Source organism: Notolabrus celidotus, chromosome 20, assembly GCF_009762535.1.
Source record: "Notolabrus celidotus isolate fNotCel1 chromosome 20, fNotCel1.pri, whole genome shotgun sequence".
Taxonomy (NCBI): domain Eukaryota; kingdom Metazoa; phylum Chordata; class Actinopteri; order Labriformes; family Labridae; genus Notolabrus; species Notolabrus celidotus.
Genome location: NC_048291.1, coordinates 17,247,328 through 17,270,164, shown reverse-complemented (window position 1 = coordinate 17,270,164; position 22,837 = coordinate 17,247,328). Strand labels below are relative to the sequence as shown.

The following is a 22,837-nucleotide window of genomic DNA, read 5'->3' as shown; positions in this document are numbered from 1 at the left end:
TTCTGTCGAGCCAGTGTGACGTAAAGAGGCGGGCTTTGAGCCCTAGCCAACAGCTGCAGTGTTCCTGCAGGCAGCTGTGCCTCTCATTGGAAGACTAGTAATCTTAATATCTTCAAAATTGCCGCGTTAGAAAAAAATTCACCCCCCTCACAGTGAGATGACATCGAGAAATTAGCTATTCAGACTACACTCATCTTTTGTACCAGGCTGTAAACATGTTTATTTCTGCTGTAAAGATCGTCTTTTTCCCATTCATGTGTATGTGACTTCCGGTACTTCCGAAGCCAGCCTCAAGCGGATCCTCAATGAACTGCAGTTTTTAACACTTCTGCATTGACTCATATTTTTAGACCGGAGGTTGCCGCTTGAGTTATACACAAAGTGATTTAACACTAAGATGAGAAATCTCAGTTGTCTGTGTCAGCAGCTAGGCTGCAATAAATCCGTCCAATAATCCATTCGCCACCGAGGGCAATGATTGGCTGACCTGCCGGATGACCTGTGACCTGCCGATAGAAACACCTACTGTTTACTGGAGTTTGCGTGACCTGACTGAGATCGTCACCTAGCAGGCTGTTCACTAACGCAGAGCACCTGATAAACATGTCAGAGAGACAGAAACCAACGTTTTTAGCCCAACTTCTGCCCTCAAGTTCTGCCGCTATGCAGAGCAAGAAGAGAAAGTCTGTGATGGAAAAGGCGACGACTTAAAAACGCTGGATGAAGATACAAACACGAGTCAATATTCGGGCTGCATTTCCGCGACGGCTGAAGGATTTGAAGGGTCTCTAAAGTGACGCCATGGTTGCTGATTTTCTACTGGACAGGTAATCATGTCATTTCATTTGTCTTTGTGTAAATCATTTAGTTCATCTATGAGACAGCTAGCGATAACTTTGGCTAATGCTAGCGGCCAGCTAACGGCTTGTAGCTATGTTTATTGAGACCTGTATACAGTCTGTTAGCCGCTAGCTCTTTATCAGACCTGTATCCAGTCTGTTAGCTGGTAGCTCTTCTGTTGCTCTTTATCAGCTTGAATGGGATGTTGTACAAAGTCTACATGCCGTCTTGTCTGTGTTTTCATAGCAACGAGAAGGAAACATCGACGTCCAAACCGAACACATGAAACAGCGGGGGGGAGCAAGCCTCTGCGCCCCGTGTTTCAACGGAGTCCCCCTCTGACCTGTGAGTTTCAGGCCCGATAAGAACTCCATGAACATGAATGTTGCTTTGACCACTGCTTGCGTGGAGGTACAAATACTACTCGGCTTTTTATTCTGAGTTATTTTATGTACACACCCATAGCAAAGCAAAATTGAAGATGAGATCTCCTTTATGTCACATTTACATCTCCTAGATATAAATGAGCACTAATCGAGACCAAAGTGGTTTTCTCATTCTTCTCAAATGTCTCTCCTGAGAAATAAGTCTCACAGTGAGCACTGTGCGAGTTCTCCAAATTCTCCCACAGCTGTCTCTTTTCCCAATCTCAACTAAGAGAATAATGAGACATATTTTGCTGCTTTCAAATATGTCTCAATTTGATATCCTTACTTGGAAGAACTATCTCAGTTATGTCTCAGTGTGAAATATACATGGTCCTGTCTCTCACTTCTCACTATTTGAGTTCTCAGATTCTCTTACAGTTGTCTCTTTTCTAGCATCTCAGCAAAAAGAAAAATGAGAGAAGTGTAAGCTCTTAAATGAGTCTCAATATGAAACATGATTTAATATTGAGACTCAATCATATCTCAGTTTATCCCATGCCAAAATTTGAGAAAATAATCAATTCAGGCAAATAATTCATCAGATATGTGGTTTATTTACATCATGTTCAACTTATAAAATTTGTTGATTTCTTACACAATTAATATAACTCAATAACAATTTGTGCTGTCAATTTAATTTAATTGTTTTCTGACAGTAGAGTAGATGATATGTAGTAGATGAATACACAGTTGTTTTTGACAGAATTCACAGCAAAACTCTATTGTATAGAGCAGTAAAAGAGAGTCTTCGGATGTGTAACACATAATGGAGAACATACTGTTTAAATAATCATTTGAGTCACCCTGAAAATATAGTAGAGGCAATTCATCTTGCCACCACACACTGTAGGCCGTTTGTTGCATCCAATATAGGTTCATGAAAAATCGAGGCCAATTCTAAAGATGTCTTCTAATTCTACAAAGCATTCACGGCAAGTCGTCAGATGGGTGAGCATGTCATTTCAATGATCGATCATTCGACATGTTGCTTCTTAGGCCAGTTCAGGTCTTAACGGATTAAAACTTTTCAAGTGTATTTGGGAAATGAGCAGCAAACACAATGCCAGGCATCGATGTCAAGTCAAGGAAAACAACTTTACCCAATATACTATCCAAGGAAACTACTGTATTGGTAGAGGTTTCCAATAGGGGAACAACATGATCACATGTACCATTTGTTACACTATCTTGTAGCAAAGAAAAACCTGCACCTTTGAATTCATGAACAAGGGCCCATTTGGCACATGATTGTTCTGAGGTAAAGAAGAACTCAATCTGTCCATACTTTGTTTGTCCTTCACTAGAAAAAACAACTGTAAAATTGTTTCTTCTATTGCCTTTCCCAAAGTGTTTTGATGTGAGATAATTTCTCTTAACTTGTGCCCTGTGAAAGATCCTTAATGTTTTAGAATTGATGCAGTGACCAGCATGTCTTTCCAATGTAGAGAGGTGAACTGTGTCCAGCTGAAGTTCACTAGACGCTCCATATAGTTTAGTCCGAGACAAATCATTGTTTTCCTGACAGAAACTATCATCTTTAGACATCCGTGTATAAAATTCAACTATGGCAATCCCTGGCTTTATGGTTTGTGAAATAACAGGAATAGACTGCACAAGTGGGATGATGCACAGTGGGAGAAAAAAAAGTCTTTGAACTTCTGTACACTGTTTAAGCAGTCTGTATTCAGACTATCGGGACAAAGCAACTTGAACATTTTAAGCAAATCACTAAGGGCCTTATCAGTTACTTTATGGCAGTTTACATAAGACATGATAATCAAAAGGCACTCTGCCACAGTTATTGATGCATTGTCATATAATGGTTTGTCTGTTGTGTGTTTGAAATTTGACTCTTCTGCACACGCCTGACTCAAATCCTCTTCAAATCCCTCACTGAACACATGTCCATCATCATATGTCCAATCCCCCACATCAGGAAGAGCTTCCTCAAATGATTGAGATGGATCATACTCAGCATTGTCATCAGTTGTTAGGCCATCAGGAGGATCTCTGAAGGCTGATCTGGAAGATGGTTCTTCATTGTCTTCGATAGAGTCAGCAGTTGAAATACTCTCTTGTGCCACACTTCCTTGTGCTGGTAATAAAATTGAATAAAAATCATTACGGGTCAAAAACATCTTGTCACAACGCAAAACCTATATTGTCTCAGCCTGTATATCACTTTCTTACACTCAAATGATTTTGTCATATTTTAGCAGGATCTGCTCAGTGCCAAAATATACTGTACATCTTTAACAGACAGACAGACAGACAGACAGACAGACAGACAGACAGACAGACAGACAGAGAGACAGAGAGAGTGTGTGTGTACCTGGCAGGTGATGAGAGGCTTGATGTTCCAGAGTGAGTGTGGAACATCCTGCATAGACACCTGGAGGTTGGGCGTGTTCCCCTTGAAGTGCAGTGTTTTGGGCTCCTCCAGGAGGCACCCCCCCTTGCTGTATTCCCCTGCTGCCACCTCCTGACACAGAGAAAAGAACACACGTCAATGGTTGACACCTTTTTCTGGATCAGGACCCTCTTAAAAATATTGAAAGAGTTGCATTTTGCTTAAATTACATTTTTCATCAATTAGCAAAGAACAGATTTCTCGTCAGAAACTTTCTTGCAAGAAACTCAAAAGATAAAAAAAGGAAAAAGAGAAACGCAACACACACATAACCATGAGAAGTTGTGGGCCCTCAGGTGAATGAGTAGCTGGACAGGGTTTGGAAGGATATATATGATATAGTGACAGACAATGCCAATAATGAGGAGAATGCCACAGCAGCACACCAAACATGAGGTTGCAGCCACACTGTGACCTATATGAAAGGATCGTGGCCTTATGTTATTAACAGCCTCAACTTAAAGTTGAAATGTTCAAAGTAGGGCTGCAACTAATGATTATTTATGTTATTAAACATAAAATACACACACATTTCATAACTTACCTAAACATTGCTGATCAGCCTCCACATGAACATTGGTGGCTGCAGGGAGAGATGACTGCAGGGAGGAAAATAAGCTATTAAATGTCATATCTGCTGCAAGTGTGCTGCAACACGGCTATGCCAGGCTACTCACCAATTGTGCAGTCCTTCTTGGTCGTTTATTTAGCTCTTCTTCGTTACCAGTCCTTCTCCATCGTTTTCCAGGTTTTCGTCTGGTCATTTTGACACTCCAATACTATATAAATACAGATGCAAGTTGCTGAAATATACATTGGAACTTTTTGTAAAATTAAAACTCTATATTATGATGATGCATCAAATGTTTGTTCAGTAATAGGGGTTTCCATCTAATCAGCTCTTTAGTAAACAGAAATACATTTTCTAACTTCCGATTTTCTCTGTTCATTTCTTTGTACCATTCAGATTTCCCTCTGGGATAGATAAAGTTTCTCTTATCTTATCACTTCCAATTTCACTTAATTATTATTTATCCTGCATGAATTATCTCTCCTAATTGGAAAAATTGATATCCCGACCTGAAAATGCATTTTCAGTTTACTAAAGAGCAGGGGGAAACAGGGAGACCATGGTCATTTAACAATCATAGCAATGACTGGTATCAAAAATAATATAGAGCTGTTTTATTCATACTAGGCTACTGCACTGTTAAGTACCACAATTCCAAAATCTTAAGTCAAACTAGAAAATAATTAACATCATATTCTTAAAATAGCAAAATTATTGATCAATTATTGATATGTAGCAGCATGAAATATAAATTATCAAGAACAAATACAGCTAGGCTTCGGTGCTTCAATTTAGTTTACCACCGAATGAATACCAGTTTCAATGTGGTTACAAAGACGTGCGTTTTGTGCCAAACAATTTCAAAATTATTCTCTGAGACGCACATGTATTTTCCGTATGTTTTGACCATCCTGACGAGTCTGAATTCTATGAGATTGGTAACCATAGATACATATATATTTATATAGCGAGTTGCAATTATTTCAATAAAGAAGAGACGTTCTGCGTCAGTCTATGGTCAGCAGACATAAACTTATTAGCAAGGTGTAGCTAGGTATCATAGCCAGGTGGTCGCGCCGTTGAATAAGGCGTTTATATATCTATGTTTCGTAAAGAGTTGACGTCACTGTAGTTGAAAGAATCCTACCTCATGTGTGTTAACATAGTCTGTTAATTCGCAAAACAAAAACAATTTACGATATCACTTACCTTTAGTCGTTATTCTTTCCAGAGACGCTGTGCTGCTTCTTCCAAATGCAATCAAGTCAGTCAGTTGTGCCCCCGAAATGAGCATGCGCGGTTTCCATGACGCTGGAACAGCAGAAGCCGAGCAGAAGGGGGCGGATGCCAACCACCGAAAAACAACAGGAAGAAGATTATGAACGTGCCCTCGCGGGAAGATGAAAGACGTGACCGTTAAATTCTGGAAAGAAAGAAGAGGGACGTGTCCGGGCAGCTCCTGCTGAAAGTTTTGCCCCGGCCACGCCGATACTTGGAGAGGTAAGAATCGTTATCTATATTAGTTGGTCAACAACGTAACGTTGTGAAGAGTTGAACAAATAATTTTTTTTGACATAAGGTGAAATGTTTAACCTTTGTGATGATGGAATGGTCCGTTGAAAGGTTGAATTGGTTGTTAATGGCGTCTGTGCAACAAGTAATGTTAAAGTAAATCTTCAAAATGAGTTTCCACAATGCATATTAATTAATAAGACTTGAAAATGTTTGAGAATAGTAGGTATAATAACAATCGACAAAGAAACACCGGAATGCGTTTTTATTCAGACCGTCGGAAACGCTATGGTTGGCTAGCTGCAATAAGACACTTAGTTTCCGTCTAATTTTTATTTTATTCTTTGCCAGGAAAATGCTTACAAAAAACATGAAACACAGAAACATGACTAACTTCAGAAGCCATATGATTAACGCTGAAACTGTGTCATCGTGAGTTTGTTAATGCAAACTTAAGGTAATGTTTGCTAAGCTAATGGAAAGTGTCTTATGCTAACGTTAACTAGCTGTATCCGATTACTAATGAATATTAAGTTCACTACACATTGTGTTAAAAGTCTGTATGTTGTGAGCTTTCAGATCTGCTCTTTTCTGCAAAAGCTTGCCCAAGAATAGGGGCGCTATGGTTCACAGTCTAAAAAATATTTTAATCTTGGTGTTTTTACAGGTTATGAAACTGAGAATCAATTAGGAAAATAATTTGATTTGGTTTTTGCTCATTTTAATCCAACTCTTGCTCTTGAGTTGAATTAGGTTAAAATAGTGCCTATTTATATTATACTTAATGGTCCAAAATTAAATTTTTCATTAACAGGATGGACAAAAAAAAAATACCAGTAAAAAAGAGGGTACGGGTTCCCACCCAGAAAATGAAGGACCTGCAGAGCTCCCCTCCCCCAAATGAGCAACCTGGTAAGTGTTGAGGTAATTCTGTAAACTGGTGTAGTTTCTGTACGCTTTATGTTGCAAATAGAGATTGGGAGAGGGGGTAATAATCATAACGTTATGGTCCAAATTAGGTCTAAAAATACCAGTTTAAATTGTTGAGCCCAAATAGAGATTGTTAAACATTTTCTCTCTTGCTCTCTCTCTCTCTGTCTCTCTCAGGTTGTTTTGTATTCGTCAGATGGGAGGATGGTTACACTGGCAGAATCTTTACAGGATCTGACGTTTTAGCAAGAGATGAGACTCCTGTGCAGCTGCAAGATCTTAGATCAGGAGATCCTGTTTTAGCAAAGTGGTCAAATGGTAAATTTTATAGTGCCACTGTTGAATATATTTCAGGGGAAGATCAGGCTAAGCTGCCAAAAGGCCACCCAACTCCACAGGATTCCTTTTTAAATATGTTAAAAGGCGATGAGCCATCAGACTCAACGTCAGGGTCTGACACCATTATAATAGATAGGAGCCCACTGTCTGAACATGGCGAGAAAATCCCAGTGCTGAATCCATCACCTGATGGGGGACATGCAACAGGCCACAACACTGCTGTTCCACCACCCTATGGGTAAGCTTATCATAATTATTACATAATCGCCTGGGCCGTATGGCAGCCATACATCCAGCCAATCACCGTATGGCCTCAACACCTCTGGTCCATCTCCCTATGGCAGCCATACAACCAGCCCATCACCGTATGGCCTCAACACCTCTGGTCCATCTCCCTATGGCAGCCATACATCCAGCCAATCACCATATGGCCTCAACACCTCTGGTCCACTTCCCTATGGCAGCCATACAACCAGCCCATCACCGTATGGCCTCAACGCCTCTGGTCCATCTCCCTATGGCAGTCATACATCCAGCCCATCACTTGATGAACTCAACACCTCTGGTCCATCACCCGGCGGAGGCTATGCAGCTAGCCCACCAACTAGTGGGGTTAATCCACCTTACAGCAGAAAAGCAGCTCGCCTGGCACCGGACAGAAGAGATGCAAGCAGCTCATCTGACGAGGGCAACATCCCATATGGACAGCAGGCAGAAAATGCATGGACACCATGTGATGGATGTAAGGGGGAGGTAGAAAGAATCCTACGCGAAAAGAGAAGGATCGATGAAGTCATCTCGAGAATAGGCAAGTAATTTCTCCTAATTTATTCATTATGTAATTGTTTTGTTTACCTAAATTAATGATTGGGCCTTGAACACATAAATGTACAATTTGAACTATCCTTAAAAACAAGGGCAGAAAAGAGGGCTGTGGCGTTAAACAGACGGTATAAGATAAAAACGGTATGGGAAGGTTTATGAACTAATTTATTTATTGCACATAATCCTTGATATTGTCAGCAAATGAGAAATAACATGTTAAATTATAGTATGAACATAATTTAACAGCACAACAATTCATTATATTTCCACAGTCTTGACATTGATTTGAGAGAGGTCATACTCCTGTCTGCCATCCATAAGAAACTTGGGGAGATTGCCAGTAAGAATTCATTTTGGGTAGCAAAGGAAGTACTAATGTTATAAATGAATGCTTCTATGTGGAATGAAATGTACACACATCTAATTTATACCTGAGTGAAGAAAATTTACATTTACATTTATTATGTAATAAAAAATGAAATATTTCATTCAGAATTTTGCTGGGTCAACCTTTAATTATTTTTTTTTTGGTGTTGTATCTCCTATTTGCCCTGAAGAAGGCCTATGCAACGTTGTGTAGGCATGTTTTTAATATGTTCAAAAATAAACTTGTCTGCCACTAAAGCTGTTTAACCATTTTAAAGAGTAGCTTGGTATTTTCTCACTCTTGTATTGTTTGTACTATTTCTCCCTTTCAGATCCAGGCCAGGTCAGAGAGCTTCAGACTCTTTGCGACCTCATTGGAGAGAGACATTGTGACAACCCATCTTCACATTCGGGCCAGCAGGAGCTCTTTCCTGGAAGCGGTCTGTTCATCTCATCGTTCCGCCTTGCTGCCATGAATCACGCATCAAAACCACATTGCATGCGCCTGTTTCATGCACTTTTTGATCATTTCTTCACTGTTGAGGAGTGTCAAAATGCAGTCCCCTTTGGTCGCCCCGGCAACAACCCCTCAGGAAAGGAAGGAAAGCGGGTCCTTGACCGTAAAAAAGTTGACGGAATCCAAAGTAAGTTTTCTCAAAATTAGGCTCCAGTGTTTCCCATTAATTAACGAGACTATGGCGGCCCGCTACAGTCTCGTTTGGGCCTGCCATAGTCTCTCAAAAAAAAAACCACAATAATATTTTTTTTTCTCTAACAGCATTTCACTATGTATCATCTCTGTCAGTCAGCCCCTCCTCCTGCTATCTCTCTCTCATGCTCTCTCTCCAGGGCAACCTGTCACATACACACACATGTGCCCATGTGTGTGTATGTGCGCCTGTACACACGCACATACACACACACGGGTGCATGGACAGGTGCGCTGGACAGCTAATAAACACTAAATCGCGCTAATTGTACAGTGTTCAAATTACAGCGATGTCCTTTTAACCTGAAGTCAGTTGTGTATGGGCTATGTGGTAAGTCTTTTTGTCAAATTACTCATGCCAGATTTTAATGCTCTTGTCTTACAGCTTATGTCCTGAGATGTGCTACTCTACCTGGTTGGGAACAAATCGAGGAGGCCAAGCTCAAGAAAGCCTTTGTCAACAAATGTAGGGCCAGAGCAGGGTCTAAGGAGTAGGCCACTGCTATCGTCTACAGTATGTGGACTGCTTTCTGTCGTATCCTTCCTTTTTTCTTTTTCATTTTCATGGACCAGAGGCGTTAAGACAGTACCTGCCAAGTTGACTGAGGCTTGGTAGTATGTGAGTTACTAGTAGTAGGTTTTCAGGTCCTTTTCACATGGTTTCATGTGCTTGATCCAAACCCTAGTGTGGTTGTTCCACGTACCTCAGCAGTGCTGGTCAGTGTTTATTGTTTACAATCTGGAAATGTTTGTATTCTGTATGTAGGCGGGATCGCTTATAGAATGCACCACAGTTCACATGGTTCTTACTCCAGTTCCATCAACAAAGCTTTCACACCGTTCTAAATGGATCTCTGTGTGTAAACAGCACGGTTCCAATTTTGTAAATGTATTTATGTTTTACTTAAAAGAATAGTTCACTAAAAAAAATTAAAATTCAGTCACCTTCTTGCTGAGAAGAAGTCAGGTGTAGTTTTTTAACTACATAATTTTTCCATTTCTATGGTAACCACAGACAAAACCAAACAAAAGTATCCCCAAAAAACCTAATTTTACATCCTGCTTGTTGGAGGATTTTGAAGGTTTTTGGGGGGATACTTTTATTCGGTTTTGCCTATGATTACTGTAGAATTATTATTAATTTTGAGGGGGGGTTAACGTTTTGAGGATTAAAAAACTACAACCTGACTTCTTAACAGCAAGGGGGTGAGTAGAAGACGACAGAATTTTTATTTTTGTAATTCATTTTTTTTAATTTTTGTATCTTATTTATGTTTTATAGTTTTGTATTTTGGTTTAATTTTTTGAAAAGTGTAAATGCTGCTACACAAATACTAAAGGTGTACTGATATACATACATGTATACATTATACTGTTCTAATGGTGTTACCCAAATAAAAATGTTAAACTTTTCAATATTGAGTATTGTTTTTACAGTTAATTCTAATTACTAAAGATAATGAATCTTTAAATTACATTCTCAATTTGTTCTCATATTTCTCAAATATGGCTCATATCATTCTCATATTTAGCTTCAGTGAGACATTTAAGAGAAATAATCAAGACATGGAAGAGACATTGACAAGATCTCTTTTAAGTCTCATACTTCTCAGATTTGTCTCATAAAAGTCTCAGATTCATCTCATGTTATTCTCTTTAATTCTCCTTTAAAATAACCAAGACATAATTGAGATCAGGGGCATACAATTATGAGATCTCCTTTGTGTATCCCACATCTCAAGTATTGCTCAAATGGTTTTCTCAACTCAACCTCCTTTGTCTTAGTGATGTCTTGTCTCTTTTTAGCTTATCTCTTGCTCCTAAGGGACCCTTAGGAGAAGTAATTCAGAAACAAATGATCACAGAATGATACAAATATGAGAAGCTCAAATTGATCTCAAGAGACGAGATTGAACAACAGATGAGCAACACATTTTTCCTATGGGCAGGAAGGTTTTTTTTTAGTGTCCGCACAAAATAAAATCCAAACCATTCTCTTTCACTTCATGTGATCTGCATGCTAATTCGCAATCTGAGACCACAGCAGGAAAGGCAGACACCATACAGACTGAGGCTGTTTCCGAAACGGCCTGCTACATACTACTTACCAATGTAGTAGGCAGTAGGTATTGCCTACTACATACTGCATTTGAATTTAGTATGTAGTATGACTGTTCTGTTCGATCTGTCATGCAGCATGCTGCGCCAGACTTCGCTGGATTTCCGGTTTCGGAAAGCGGAAGTAAACAACGGCGAAGCCGATAAATAAAAAGCTTATTTAGCATCCATTTATGATTTAAAAAGTTAGGAAGTGGTTTATATGTAATTTGATAACTTTCACAGCACCCAAAAACGGATTTCCTCCCGTCAAAAAATGAGGAAAAAGAAAAAGCAGAACGAGCGCTGTGCATTATGGGAAACAGTACGCGAGGAAGACTGGTCCGATGCACACTTAGATATTTTCCCGAATCAGTAGACAAACCCGGGGAGTTTTGGCATACTGCACATTTTTGCTCTTGTTCACATACTACTTACTACATACTGAATTTTGGACATATCAGTACGTACTGCTAGTATAGTAGGCGATTTCGGAAACAGCCTAAGAGATGAGAGACAAAACGTTTGGCTGATAAAAATTCCTGTGAATGTTAGCTGTGTACTGCCCTCTATGGGCATTGTGTAGAAATGTGGCTGTGTCTTTAAATTAGAGTTGATCCTTTCTGGCAGCCATCTTAATCAGCCATCAGTTAGCAGAAGCAGTGACAGAAGCATAGTTTGTTCAAAGTTGCAGTTACAGTTCAATTCACTCCTAAGAGCATGGAAACATATGCCTGTAAGTATTGTAGTGTGTTGTTTGTAATATGTCACTTATAAAGTTGTTTAACTGGTTCAATTTAGATCGCAACGGCGATGCTAACTTCGTTAGCCTGTAGATGGGATTTCCCATTATATGTTAGCATTAAGCTAGCGGACTTTTTTCGGACTTTTTCTGACTGTGTGTGTGTGTTACATGTGCTATGTTAGCTGTTGTAAAATTGTAACAAATTCTGTTTTCTTTGTATTGCAGTTTTACAGTGCCTTTGTGTGTGAGGTCTCAATAAACGGCCAAATCTTCAAACGGTCTCTCATTTCGCAAAGAACTGTTTAATTCTGTCAGGCTAAGGTCGGGTCAGGTCTAACTTTTAAGGCCAGACTACAGCTCTACTACAGGCTGACCTGAAGGGAGGGGGATGGCTCTTTTCGGCTGTGCGCTTTCAAAATCAAGCTAACTGCTGTGGCTTTCTCAGGATGTCCTACTCCAGCTTTAAGGGAAAAAAGTTATCCAAACCTACCTGACCCTATGTGAAAAAGTATCAACCCCCCCTTGTTAAATCGCACATTAACTGTGATTAACCTGAACCTAACCGTTCATGCTCGAAAACCCTCCAGTGTGGCTGAATTAAAACAATTCTGTAAAGAAGAGTGAGCCAAAATTCCTCCAGGGTGATGTAAAAGACTCATCGCCAGTTATCTCATACGCTTGATTGCAGTTATTGCCTCCAAGGGTGGCAGAACCAGTTATTAGGTTTAGGGGGCAATTACTTTTTCACACAGGGTCAGGTAGGTTTGGATAACCTTTTTACCTTGAAAAATAAAATCATCATTTAAAAACAGCATTTAGTGTTTACTCTGGTTATCTTTGTCTAATATTATTAGGGCCCGAGCACCGCTGGTGGCGAAGGCCCTATTGTAACCCATAGGATTATTTTTCACCTTTCTTCCACCACTTAAAACGCATTTTTTGGACCCCTGAACGTGAATGAAAGCGCGGTTATTTTTGCACACTCATCGGGCCTGGTGAAAAATGTACTAATTTATGGGTCTCACAAAAAAAATTGCAAAAATGTGCTCTATAGCGCCCCCTAAAATGTTCCAAAACTCCCTCGTATTGGGGTTATTTTGAGCTACATGCGTGAAAAATGTTACGCATATTCATGGCATCAGGACTCACATAAAAGCCTCTTAGACCCATATCCGAAACTCAACAGGAAGAGCGCCACCTATTTTTGAAAATCAAAAATAGCTCCAAAAACGTCCAAATAAGGGTGCATACTTTTGCTATTAACTCCTAGAGCTTTTCTCCGATTCAGTCCAAACCAAGGTCAACCTATAGTAAACTCATTGACGATTAATACAAAGTAAAGGCATTCCGTTCAGACGAAAGTTGTGGGCATGTCGGACTTTGGGGCGGGGCATAAAAAAAAAAAACCGTTGGAAAATTGATTTTTGTGACTTTAAAATGCACGTAATCTCACCTCATCCAAAACACTCTTCAGTGCTGGGAAGAATTTCGACATTTTATGGGTTTTGCAAAAAAAGTCGAAAAATGTGCTCACTAGTGCCCCCTACAGTTTTCAAAAACCCCTCCCCATAGGGGTTATTTTGAGCTACATGCTTGAAAAATTTTACACATATTCATGGCATCAGGACGCACAAAAAAGCCTCTTGCCAATATCCCAAACTCAACAGGAAGAACGCCACCTAGCTTTGAACATGAAAAACGGGGTCAAAATAAGGGTGCATACTTTCGTTATCTTCTCCGAAGGCATTTCTCGGATCCATTCCAAACCAAGGGCAACCTATAGTAGACACATTGACGATTAAAAATTGTTCGAAGAATTCCGTTCTGACTAAAATTGTGGGTGTGGCAGCTGTTGAGGCAGGGCATCAAACGCACATACAGCTTTGAATGTGAAGAATGACGCCCAAATAAGGGTGCATACTTTTGAGATCTCCTCCTAGAGTTTTTCTCCGATTCAGTCCAAACAAGGCACATTCTATAGCAGACATATTGACGATTTAATTAGTGTTAAAGGAATTCTGTTCAGACTAGAATTGTGGGCGTGGCATGTGTTGAGGCGGGGCATCAAGATGCAAAGGAGAAACAAGCCCTGCAGAACTCATTAAAATATGCAAGGAAGGAGATCCAGCAGCAAAAATCTGTTGTGATGAGTCAAGCTGCACATCTGGAAATAAAGGAAAACACCATCCAGAAGTTACAGGAAAAATTACAAAACAAAATGGAGGAAACTAAAATGCTTGTCCAAGCATTTGCCGAAGGAAGTAAGTACTTTCATTATCCTTGATTCAAAAACAATTCATGTAGTTACGAATTAATGCTTAAACAAGACATGAACAAACATTGGTATTATCAAACTATCCCGACAACTTGAACTAAGCAGTGACAACACAACAACAACAACAACAACACAATTGAACAAACAATGCACACTTTTCCATGCAAAACATCATTGCCAAATGTATCTTTTTAAGTTTCAACTCTTCAGTGGATGCAGACTGGATAGATGACAAAAAAGGACAAGCAGGTCCATCTTACAGTGCAGATGGTACTTTCCTACAAATATCATTCATATACCAATTCGTGTTCAAGTGATTCTAGTGTTTCTTATCACACATTATAATATACAGGTAAGGTAGTAGCCTAAAAAGGCCACCAGGTGTCCCTGTTGAGCTGTTTATCAGAGCCAGATTTAGCAATTCCTGCTGTTTTGCTTTCTGTTTTGTCCCTCCTGTGACACTGTAGTTCAGAGACTGTTGGATTTTGGAGCGGACGCGATGTTTGATTTTGGAGACGTTACTTTTGTGCTTAGGATATTAAACTTCCTGGTCTATACTAGGGATGGGCGATACCAGACTTTTTCAATTCGATACGATACCAATACTTTTTGAATAAATTTTACCGATATCGATACCAATACCGATACCTTAATTTCTTGAATGGGTATGCGATTTTTCAAAATAATGGTAATTTTTAGAAAAGAGATCATTACACTTAAAGACAAATTACATGAGACATACCAGCCATTAGTAGCAAATTTATTACAAAAGAAAATAAATCAGTACAATTGAATAAAAAAAATGCTTATAAATGTAAAAATAATAACATAAATATGAATAAAATACCACCTACATAAAAATGTGAAGATTTCTTAATCTTCTTAAAGATGAACTTCCACTTTTTACATATTAAATAACTATTTAGGCTTCCTGAGAACAATGCTTAAAACATTCTAAAACACTTAACACAATAATAATAATAATAATAATAATAATAGTAATAATAATAACATAAATATGAATTAATAAATTAAAATACCACTAACATAAAAACATGCAAATGTGCACATTCTTAAAGATTTCTTAATCTTCTCAAAGATCAACTATAACTTTCTACATATTAAATAACTATTTAGGCTTCCTGAGAACAATGTTTAAAAAAACCTAGAACACTTAAAGGATGCTTTTTGGGGTTATCTTTGTCCCATATTGTGGTATATACTGCATTACCTTGTGCATGTAAAAGGTCTGCTGAAGTGTGGCTGTGCGCCCGCCGCTGCGCACAAGGTTCTCAAGTCACCTAGGTCATGTGACACGGGCCACTGGCCTCAGTCACCACAGTCATGTGACACGGGCACGGGCCAGCTAAATATATCGAGGATTTTTTTGGCACACATTAATGAAAACGTTTGGAGTTGATGCAGCCACCCAAGTTGTATAATATCGAGATTTTTTAAAAGGAATCGATACCAAATGAGTAGCTTGTGAATATCGAAGTATCGATCCCGTGGTATCGATCCGCCCATCCCTAGTCTATACCACATCCCGAACCCGGCGTCCAGTGTTTCTCTCCGCACTGCATCCCCACATTCTCAAAAATAACACAAAGCAGAGTCCCAGGGGAGTGTAGAGAGGCAACTACGGCTGGACGTGCAGATAAAAAGGGTTACATACAATTTATCCTGATAATGTCTATTTGCTTTTCCCACAGACAAACTCACTCACCATGAGGCCACCTGATCAGATGTCAGCACCTTGCTGATGAACCACTTCCCAGATGTACAAATACTGTTGTGTATAAGCTGTTTCTTAATTTTTGGTAATATACTATTTCTTGCACATGTCAATTACTGTTATTAATGTGTTATATTGTTTTTTTGGGCTACATTTTTTTTTACATATATTTAAAATGCTCTTTTTTTATTTCCTTTGAGTTCTTTTTAACAATGGTAATAAATGTCTGTTTTCTAAAAATCTGTCTGTTTCATATCATCTCTGACTGAAACATATTAATACATAAATATGAACACTATAAGGTTCACATCACTGCTATCCAAAGTAACACTAAGAACAACGCTCATTGTAACACATGTTACATGTATTTCACATTCTATTGACCAGGACAGTAAAAACAACCTTCCAAACACTAACATCAAACCACTGAAAGACGCTGAAACACTTCTCCAAATAACTTTGAATTCAAATTAAAGCAAAAGTCTCAACTTAAACCCCCAAATTTTTTTTTTTAATTTTCAAATGCTCAAATCTCCAAAAATCATCAGGCGGTGGCCAGACCAGGCGATGCTGACTTTCAGGCAGTGCATCAACGCACATACAGATGTCAATGTGTAAATGTAAAAAGTATTAAAGGTGACATATCACGCTTTTTTCATCAATATATATTGGTCTAAGAGGTCCCCAAAACATGTCTTTAAAGTTTATGCTCAAAAAAACACTTTGAAATCAGATTTTGGCATGCCTGAAAATCCCTCTTCTTCAGTCCTCCTCAGAACACTCTGTTTTCTCTCTGACCACGCCCCCTCAGGAAGTGGATGTGCCTCGGCTCTCCAGCACGTTGATCTAATGTTTACATGTTGGCTGAATATACACGGCTGCTCATAGATCGCGTTACTTCAACCCTCTGAATCTGTTCCAGAATCTGATCCTGATGGAGAGGCGCCTGTAGCAGGACCTTTCTGAAGGATTTGTCACAGATTTAGTGTTTCTTGTTGTTTTATTTATCAGTATGTCGACGTGTGTCTTGGTACACAGCTGCGAGCATGTAGCTATGTGGCTATGCTAACTAGCACTAGCACTTATCCATGATAAATAAAAATCATCCACTAGATCTTCAAATCTGCAGACGTGGGGAGTAAAACCGACCTCTACCAAAAAGGCAGCAGGATCTTTCTGAACGATTGGTCACATATTTAGTGTTTCTTGTTGTTTTATTTGTCAGTATGTCGACGTGTGTCTTGGTACACAGCTACAGCTATGAACATGTAGCTATGCTAATTAGCGCTAGCACTTATCCATGACAAATAAAAATCATCCACTAGATCTTCAAATCTGCAGACGTGGGGAGTAAAACCGACCTCTGCCAGAAAGGCAGCGGGACCTTTTCTGAAGGATTGGTCACAGATTCTGTGTTACTTGTTGTTTTATTTGTCAGTATGTAGACGTGTGTCTTGGTACACAGCTGCGGCTACGACATGTAGCTATGTAGCTATGCTAACTAGCGCTAGCACTTATCCATGATAAATAAAAATCATCCACTAGATCTTCAAATCTGCAGACGTGGGGAGTAAAACCGACCTTTGTGTTTATTAAGACAGCCTACAACTAGCATGCCTCCCTCCTAAGCTCTTTGTTAGCACACATTTGTGCAGGTAATGAAAAACGGAGAAGTTGAGTTGTATTTTATACAGTCTATGGGCTGAACAAGCTCCGAGCTCTGACTCCGTGACAGACCGGATATTGTTGTTACGTAACAAAAACACGGAAGTCTGAAACGGCTCGTTTCACACACATTTACAGAAAGGTATAGAAATCAGAACAGAGGCAGAATGGATTTTTTTCATTCTCGGGGGGTTTGTAGACATGCCAGGGAAACATATTTCAGGTAGAGAACCATTAAAACGTCCATTTTGCATGATATGTCACCTTTAAAGGCATTCTGTTCAGACTGAAATTGCGGGCGTGGCACACTGTCAAATTTGGAGGTTTTCTTGGCAATCTGCCAAAAACTTGGAACATTTGCACAACCCAAGGCGGGTACATACTCTCAGATCTTGCTTTCACAACATGTAGTGGCAAATATCAGGCGGCAGTTTACATGTGGCGGTGGCTTGCGTAGGCGGCGGCTGCGGGTGTGCGAGGGCCCGTTCATCGACGCTTGCGGCTTTAATTATTATTATTTTTGATAATCTGAAACATTTAAGTGTGAAAAAGGTGCAAGAATATAAAAAATCAGAAAGGGGGCAAATACTTTTTCACAACTTTATTAAAAAATCACCCTCATGCACTATATTGTTTACAGAGTCATTTTTGTTTCTTTTTCTAACTTCGTTCGGAGATTCACTATGGGAATCGCTTGTGCTTAACCTACCATGGAAGCTCCAATGACACCACGTCTGTCAGAGACAGACAGGTCGGACTGTGCTAGGGCCACGCCCCTCATATTAATACAGCCGACCCAACCCTCCCAAGTCATTCTCGCTTTTTTCCAGTGAGAAAAACTATTCAAGCTCCCTCGGCTAGCTTGGTTAGCTGCTAAACAGTTTATAGACTCCCCGTGAAGGATCACGTCCCCGAACGCAGTTCCGAGCTTGGTCTGGATTTGCTGAGCAAGTCCTTCGTAAGAAGTAGATTTTAACGTTACATAGGTTTACCGGGGCCGGCTCCTCATATTAGCTTATTAAGGTACCGGTGCCTGTGTAATTTTTACCTTTCGGCTAACGCGTAAAGGCGAGCCGGATTCGGTTGGCATTAAGTTGTTAGCTGAGTCGCGGAGTGTTGCTAACATGTCACGACGAGCATCACTGTTAGCGGACGTAATTAGCTCAGTCTAAACCCCTGTTGCCAGCGTTCTTATCATCAGGCTAATGCATAACGGCGTGCCTTATACAGACAAATATCAGCAGATATTTTCCCTTTCTAGTCACAATATCTTCCACAGAGACCCCAGCCAAAGGGCCGGAACCGAAGGACAAAGAGGCTGCATCCCTATTGTTCCCCGCGTCATTTGGGTCTTCAATCTCAGACAGGGACCCTCACTCGATGTGCACAGCATGCATGGGCGCTAAACACGCTCAAGCATCGCTGGCGGACCCTCAGTCATGTTCTCACTGCGAATCCATGCCTGAGAAAATCCTGGAAAGGAGGACGAGAGTGGCGGTTGCCAACAGGCAGGACCCATGTCTGTCTGTAGCTACCCCTAAAGCCAGCTCCAGCACCCATCAGCCGCAAGCTAAGATGGACTGGGCGAGCATAATGGAGACTGAGTTCCCAGTTATGCCTTCTTTGTTCGAGGGGCTCCTGGACCTGGAGCGGGGAGAGGAGGATGCAGAGGACGATGCCAACTCTGGCCTCCTTGATATGGATGAGATGGAGGATGAGGAGGATGACTCCACATTTCCCACTCAACACTCCAGGCCCCCCAGTGTGTCTGATGCTGCTCCCCAAGTGGACAGCAACCTTTATGAGGTCTGCAAAGGGTCTGCAGCAAAACTGGGTATCCAGTGGCCTGCAGCTGAGGACGCAGAGGGGGCAGAAAGAGATCTGTATGACGGTAAGAGGCTGCCACCAGCCCAGCCGGCAGCAAAACAACTCCTGCCACCAGTTCCTGCTTGTATGAAAGAGATGAGCCGGTACTGGTCCAGTCCGTTTAAGAGTAAATTCCCCGCCAAAGGTTATTCTAAACTGGAAATTAAAGGAATGGGTGAATTGGGGCTGGCCGAACCCCCAAAGGTAAAGCCTTAAGTTGAATTTCACCTTCACCCTAACCGCCGCTCTGTGTCAGCGTCCAGCAGCATTTCTCTGCCAGGCAAAACAGAGCACCTCACAGCCTCTGTTGTGCAGAGAATGTACAGATATGCTGCACAATCAGTCCGCTCAGAATCTACTTTCTTCATACCAGGCAGAAATGTTGGAGGAGATGGGCCGACACCTGGACTCCTGGGCCCCTAACCCAGTTCTCTGGGACGAGATCTGTGTTGTGAATGACCTCATCCTGCACTCCTCACGAGGCGCAGTGCAAGGTTGTGGCCATGTGATGGGACTGGCAGTTGCAGGTGAGAGAGCTCTATGGCTGAGCCTCTCAGGCCTGAGTGATACACAGAAAGCTGAGGTAATGGATACTGCATATGACCCCTCCAAGGGTCTTTTTGGCCCAGCACTGGAAAAAATGAGGGAAACCAGTACCCTCAGAAAGCAGGAAGGCGAAGCCTTCGACCTCTGCCTGCCCAGTAAACAAGCCCCTCGCCCCCCTCAGGCTCAGAGGGCTGGCTTTTCTGCTTCTGTAGCAGCAAGGGGGAGACCAATGGGTGCCAGACCACAGAGGCAGACAACTGGCTCACAGTCTAACCTGCAACCCTGGTCAGGAACCCCAGGTCTGTGGGGCAAACACTCCTTTGCAGCAGTGGCAGCGAAAAATCGCCCCTCCTAACCTGGGGAAGGGAAAAAGAAACAGGCAACCTAACGTCCCTCGCTTCTCCCTTGCCAGCAAAGAGAAAAAGGTGGAGCAGAACCCCCAAGCTCTTGTTTCACAGACCCTGGTGTTTCCCAGTTCTCCAGGAGTCCCTTCCTGTTCTCTCTCCCCTCAAGTTCCAGAGGTGGAGAGTCAGAGGCAAACAGTTTTGCAGTGTCACCAAGCACTTCCAGCTTGTTCAAAAATAAAGTGTGCATTCTCGCAGCCAGGCCAAGAGCCAAGGGCAAAATGCCTCCACAAAAACAAATAAAAACAAAACAATGTTTTTCCCCATTAACTCCTCTAGGGGGAGCTCCTGCTCCACCGAGAGCAGTCTCCCCCAGAGTCAGGACTCAGGGGTGACGGCACTCTCTGCCCAGGTAGACCACTGACGCGCATGCGCAGTACATTCCTTGGTCCTGTCAACTGTTTCCAAGGGTTACAGACTACAATTCGCTATGAAACCACCCAGATTCAATGGTGTGTTAGTAGCCAGAGGAGAGTCAGCACAGGTCCTAGAGGACGAAATAACATCGCTGCTAGAGCCGTCCCAGACAAGGAAGCACAACAGGGGTTTTATTCCCGGTACTTCCTCGTTCCAAAGAAAGGGAGCCCCATTCTGGATCTCTGTGTGATAAACAAGCACCTACGTAAAATACACGTTCAGGATGTTAACACACAAAGTGCTTTGCCGCTCCATCCATCTGGGTGATTGGTTTGTCCCTTTTCGAGCAAGGAAAAGTTATATCATTCAGACTATGCCTACGCCTGCTCGGCCTCATGGCTTCAGTGATATCTGTAGTGCCCCTGGGGCTTCTGATGATGAGGGATTTTCAGCACTTGGTAGCGGTGTTGCGCCTCTGCCCGTGCAGACACCTCAGCCGCAGAGTTAAAGTAACACCGACGTGTTTAGCTGCGCTCCGCCCGTGGAGGGACGATGCGGCTCTCGCAACAGGAGTCACGCTCGGCATGGTGTCATCCAGGGTAACCATACAACGGACGCGTCCCTGTCAGCGCTGGGGAGCGACATTGTCGGGCAGAACAGTGAACAGTACCTGGAGCCCGAGGCTGGCTCAGGCCGACATAAATGTTTTAGAGCTTTGGGCAGTGTTCCTACCTTTACAGCATTTCCTGAAGTTTATCCAGGGTCACCATGTTCTGGTGAAACGCCACAGTGTGGCAAGGCGGAACTCACTCACTACAGTTACACACTTAGCTCGTATACTTAGCGGCCATCTCCGCAAGTCATGTGGGCTTTGGGGATAAGCCTGTGGGGCAACATCCTCTTGTGTGCCGGTTCATGAAGGGTGCATGGCGCAAGCTCTCAGTTTCCAGGCTCCTTGTGCCCCTGTGGGATCTTTCAGTGGTTTTGGATGCCCTCTCTCGTCACCCATTTGAGCATATGGGAGCAGTAGAGATGAAGTTTGTTTCTCCGAAAACAGCTTTGATTTTGGCATTAACCACAGCGAAACGCGTGAGTGATTTACAGGCTTTGTCTATTTGCACTTCCTGCTTATAGTTTGGCCCAGGGCTCACCGAGGTCTGACTGCAGCCCAACCCTGTGTTTGTGCCAAAGGTGCTGGAGTCAGCCTACAAGTGTCCCACAGTGGAGCTTTTGGCATTCCACCCACCCCCTTTCTCCTCAGTGGAGGAGCAGAGGCTGCACACTTTGTGCCTGGTACGGGCTCCATATGCACATGCATATGTGTAGGACAGCAGAGCTCAGAAAAGAGGACCATCTGTTTGTATCATGGGCAACCAGAGGTGGGTAGTAACGAGTTACATTTACTCCATTACATGTACTTGAGTAGTTTTTTGAAAAAATTGTACTTCTGAGAGTATTTGTTTTTCAGAGTACTTTTTACTCCTACTTAAGTACATTTGTGTTAAAAAATATGTACTTTTACTTCGTTACATTGGACTGTCCAGTCGCTACTTTTACAGTTCCTTTTTTTCTTCATTTTATGTTTTATACTCAGCCCATCTCTCATACAGCGCCTTCTGATCCAGAGCTATAAATAGCCTCAACACTGAAAGGACGGAGAAGTAGCTCCACCCCTCCTCCACCTACAGCTGGGGAGAGGCTGCGTTATACCTGCGTCCCCTTTGGAGGAAAATGTTTACCCTGTACCCAACATCCAGACTCTCTTATAACTTCTAAATGACAAGAAGGAGAAACAGTCACCTTATGCACTGCTTACTCTGTTCTATACGGTGGAAATCTTGAGCCTAAACATAGAACAATTAAATCTTAAAAAGCCTGTCATGGTGAGTTATCAGTTAGGTAAGCTAAGGATCATACTGGTTAACATTAAATATTAAAGCATGTTAGAAATGTTGGAAAGTAATCTAAACTAACTTATAAGAGCAGTAAGGTAGCATGCTGATAAAAACAGCTGCTTCTGAAGCTCAACAGTCACCTCAGAGAGATTCTTCAGGACTGAGTTCCAAGTTGTTTTAGCACTTTCAAGTTATGTTTTTAAGTAAGATGTACTGAAAATAAGTTAAAGGTTAAAAAAGAAAGTTTGGAAGGCATAGATACATTTTTAATTGTAATGTTGGAGTATTGATGTTCTGGAGTTCTGATGACATCTCAGACACA

General features: G+C 41.5%; 2 protein-coding genes across 2 annotated transcripts; one reads left to right on the top strand and one right to left on the bottom strand.

Moving 5' to 3' along the window:
* Positions 1-1,838: 1,838 nt before the first annotated feature.
* LOC117831893 lies at positions 1,839-5,590 on the bottom strand. Its single transcript, XM_034710787.1, has 5 exons — positions 5,459-5,590; positions 4,356-4,457; positions 4,223-4,277; positions 3,601-3,750; positions 1,839-3,363 (listed from the first exon to the last, which is right to left on the bottom strand). The coding sequence occupies exons 2-5, from the start codon at positions 4,440-4,442 to the stop codon at positions 2,849-2,851; spliced, it is 807 nt and encodes a 268-aa protein (XP_034566678.1). The 5' UTR covers positions 4,443-4,457; positions 5,459-5,590; the 3' UTR covers positions 1,839-2,848.
* On the top strand, positions 5,050-10,263 carry LOC117831890. Its single transcript, XM_034710786.1, has 6 exons — positions 5,050-5,749; positions 6,576-6,673; positions 6,869-7,268; positions 7,375-7,838; positions 8,554-8,865; positions 9,316-10,263. Exons 2-6 carry the CDS (start codon positions 6,577-6,579, stop codon positions 9,423-9,425), a joined length of 1,383 nt encoding a protein of 460 aa, XP_034566677.1. The 5' UTR covers positions 5,050-5,749; position 6,576; the 3' UTR covers positions 9,426-10,263.
* The last annotated feature ends 12,574 nt before the right edge of the window (positions 10,264-22,837 follow it).

Coding starts and splice junctions, on each gene's coding strand:
- LOC117831893 (XM_034710787.1), bottom strand. CDS start 4,442: ATGACCAGACGAAAACCTGGAAAACGATGGAGAAGGACTGGTAACGAA. Junction 4,278..4,355: donor CAAGAAGGACTGCACAATTG/GTGAGTAGCCTG, acceptor TCCTCCCTGCAG/TCATCTCTCCCTGCAGCCAC. Junction 3,751..4,222: donor GGCTGATCAGCAATGTTTAG/GTAAGTTATGAA, acceptor TCTCTGTGTCAG/GAGGTGGCAGCAGGGGAATA.
- LOC117831890 (XM_034710786.1), top strand. CDS start 6,577: ATGGACAAAAAAAAAATACCAGTAAAAAAGAGGGTACGGGTTCCCACC. Junction 6,674..6,868: donor TCCCCCAAATGAGCAACCTG/GTAAGTGTTGAG, acceptor TGTCTCTCTCAG/GTTGTTTTGTATTCGTCAGA. Junction 7,269..7,374: donor GCTGTTCCACCACCCTATGG/GTAAGCTTATCA, acceptor TCCCTATGGCAG/CCATACAACCAGCCCATCAC.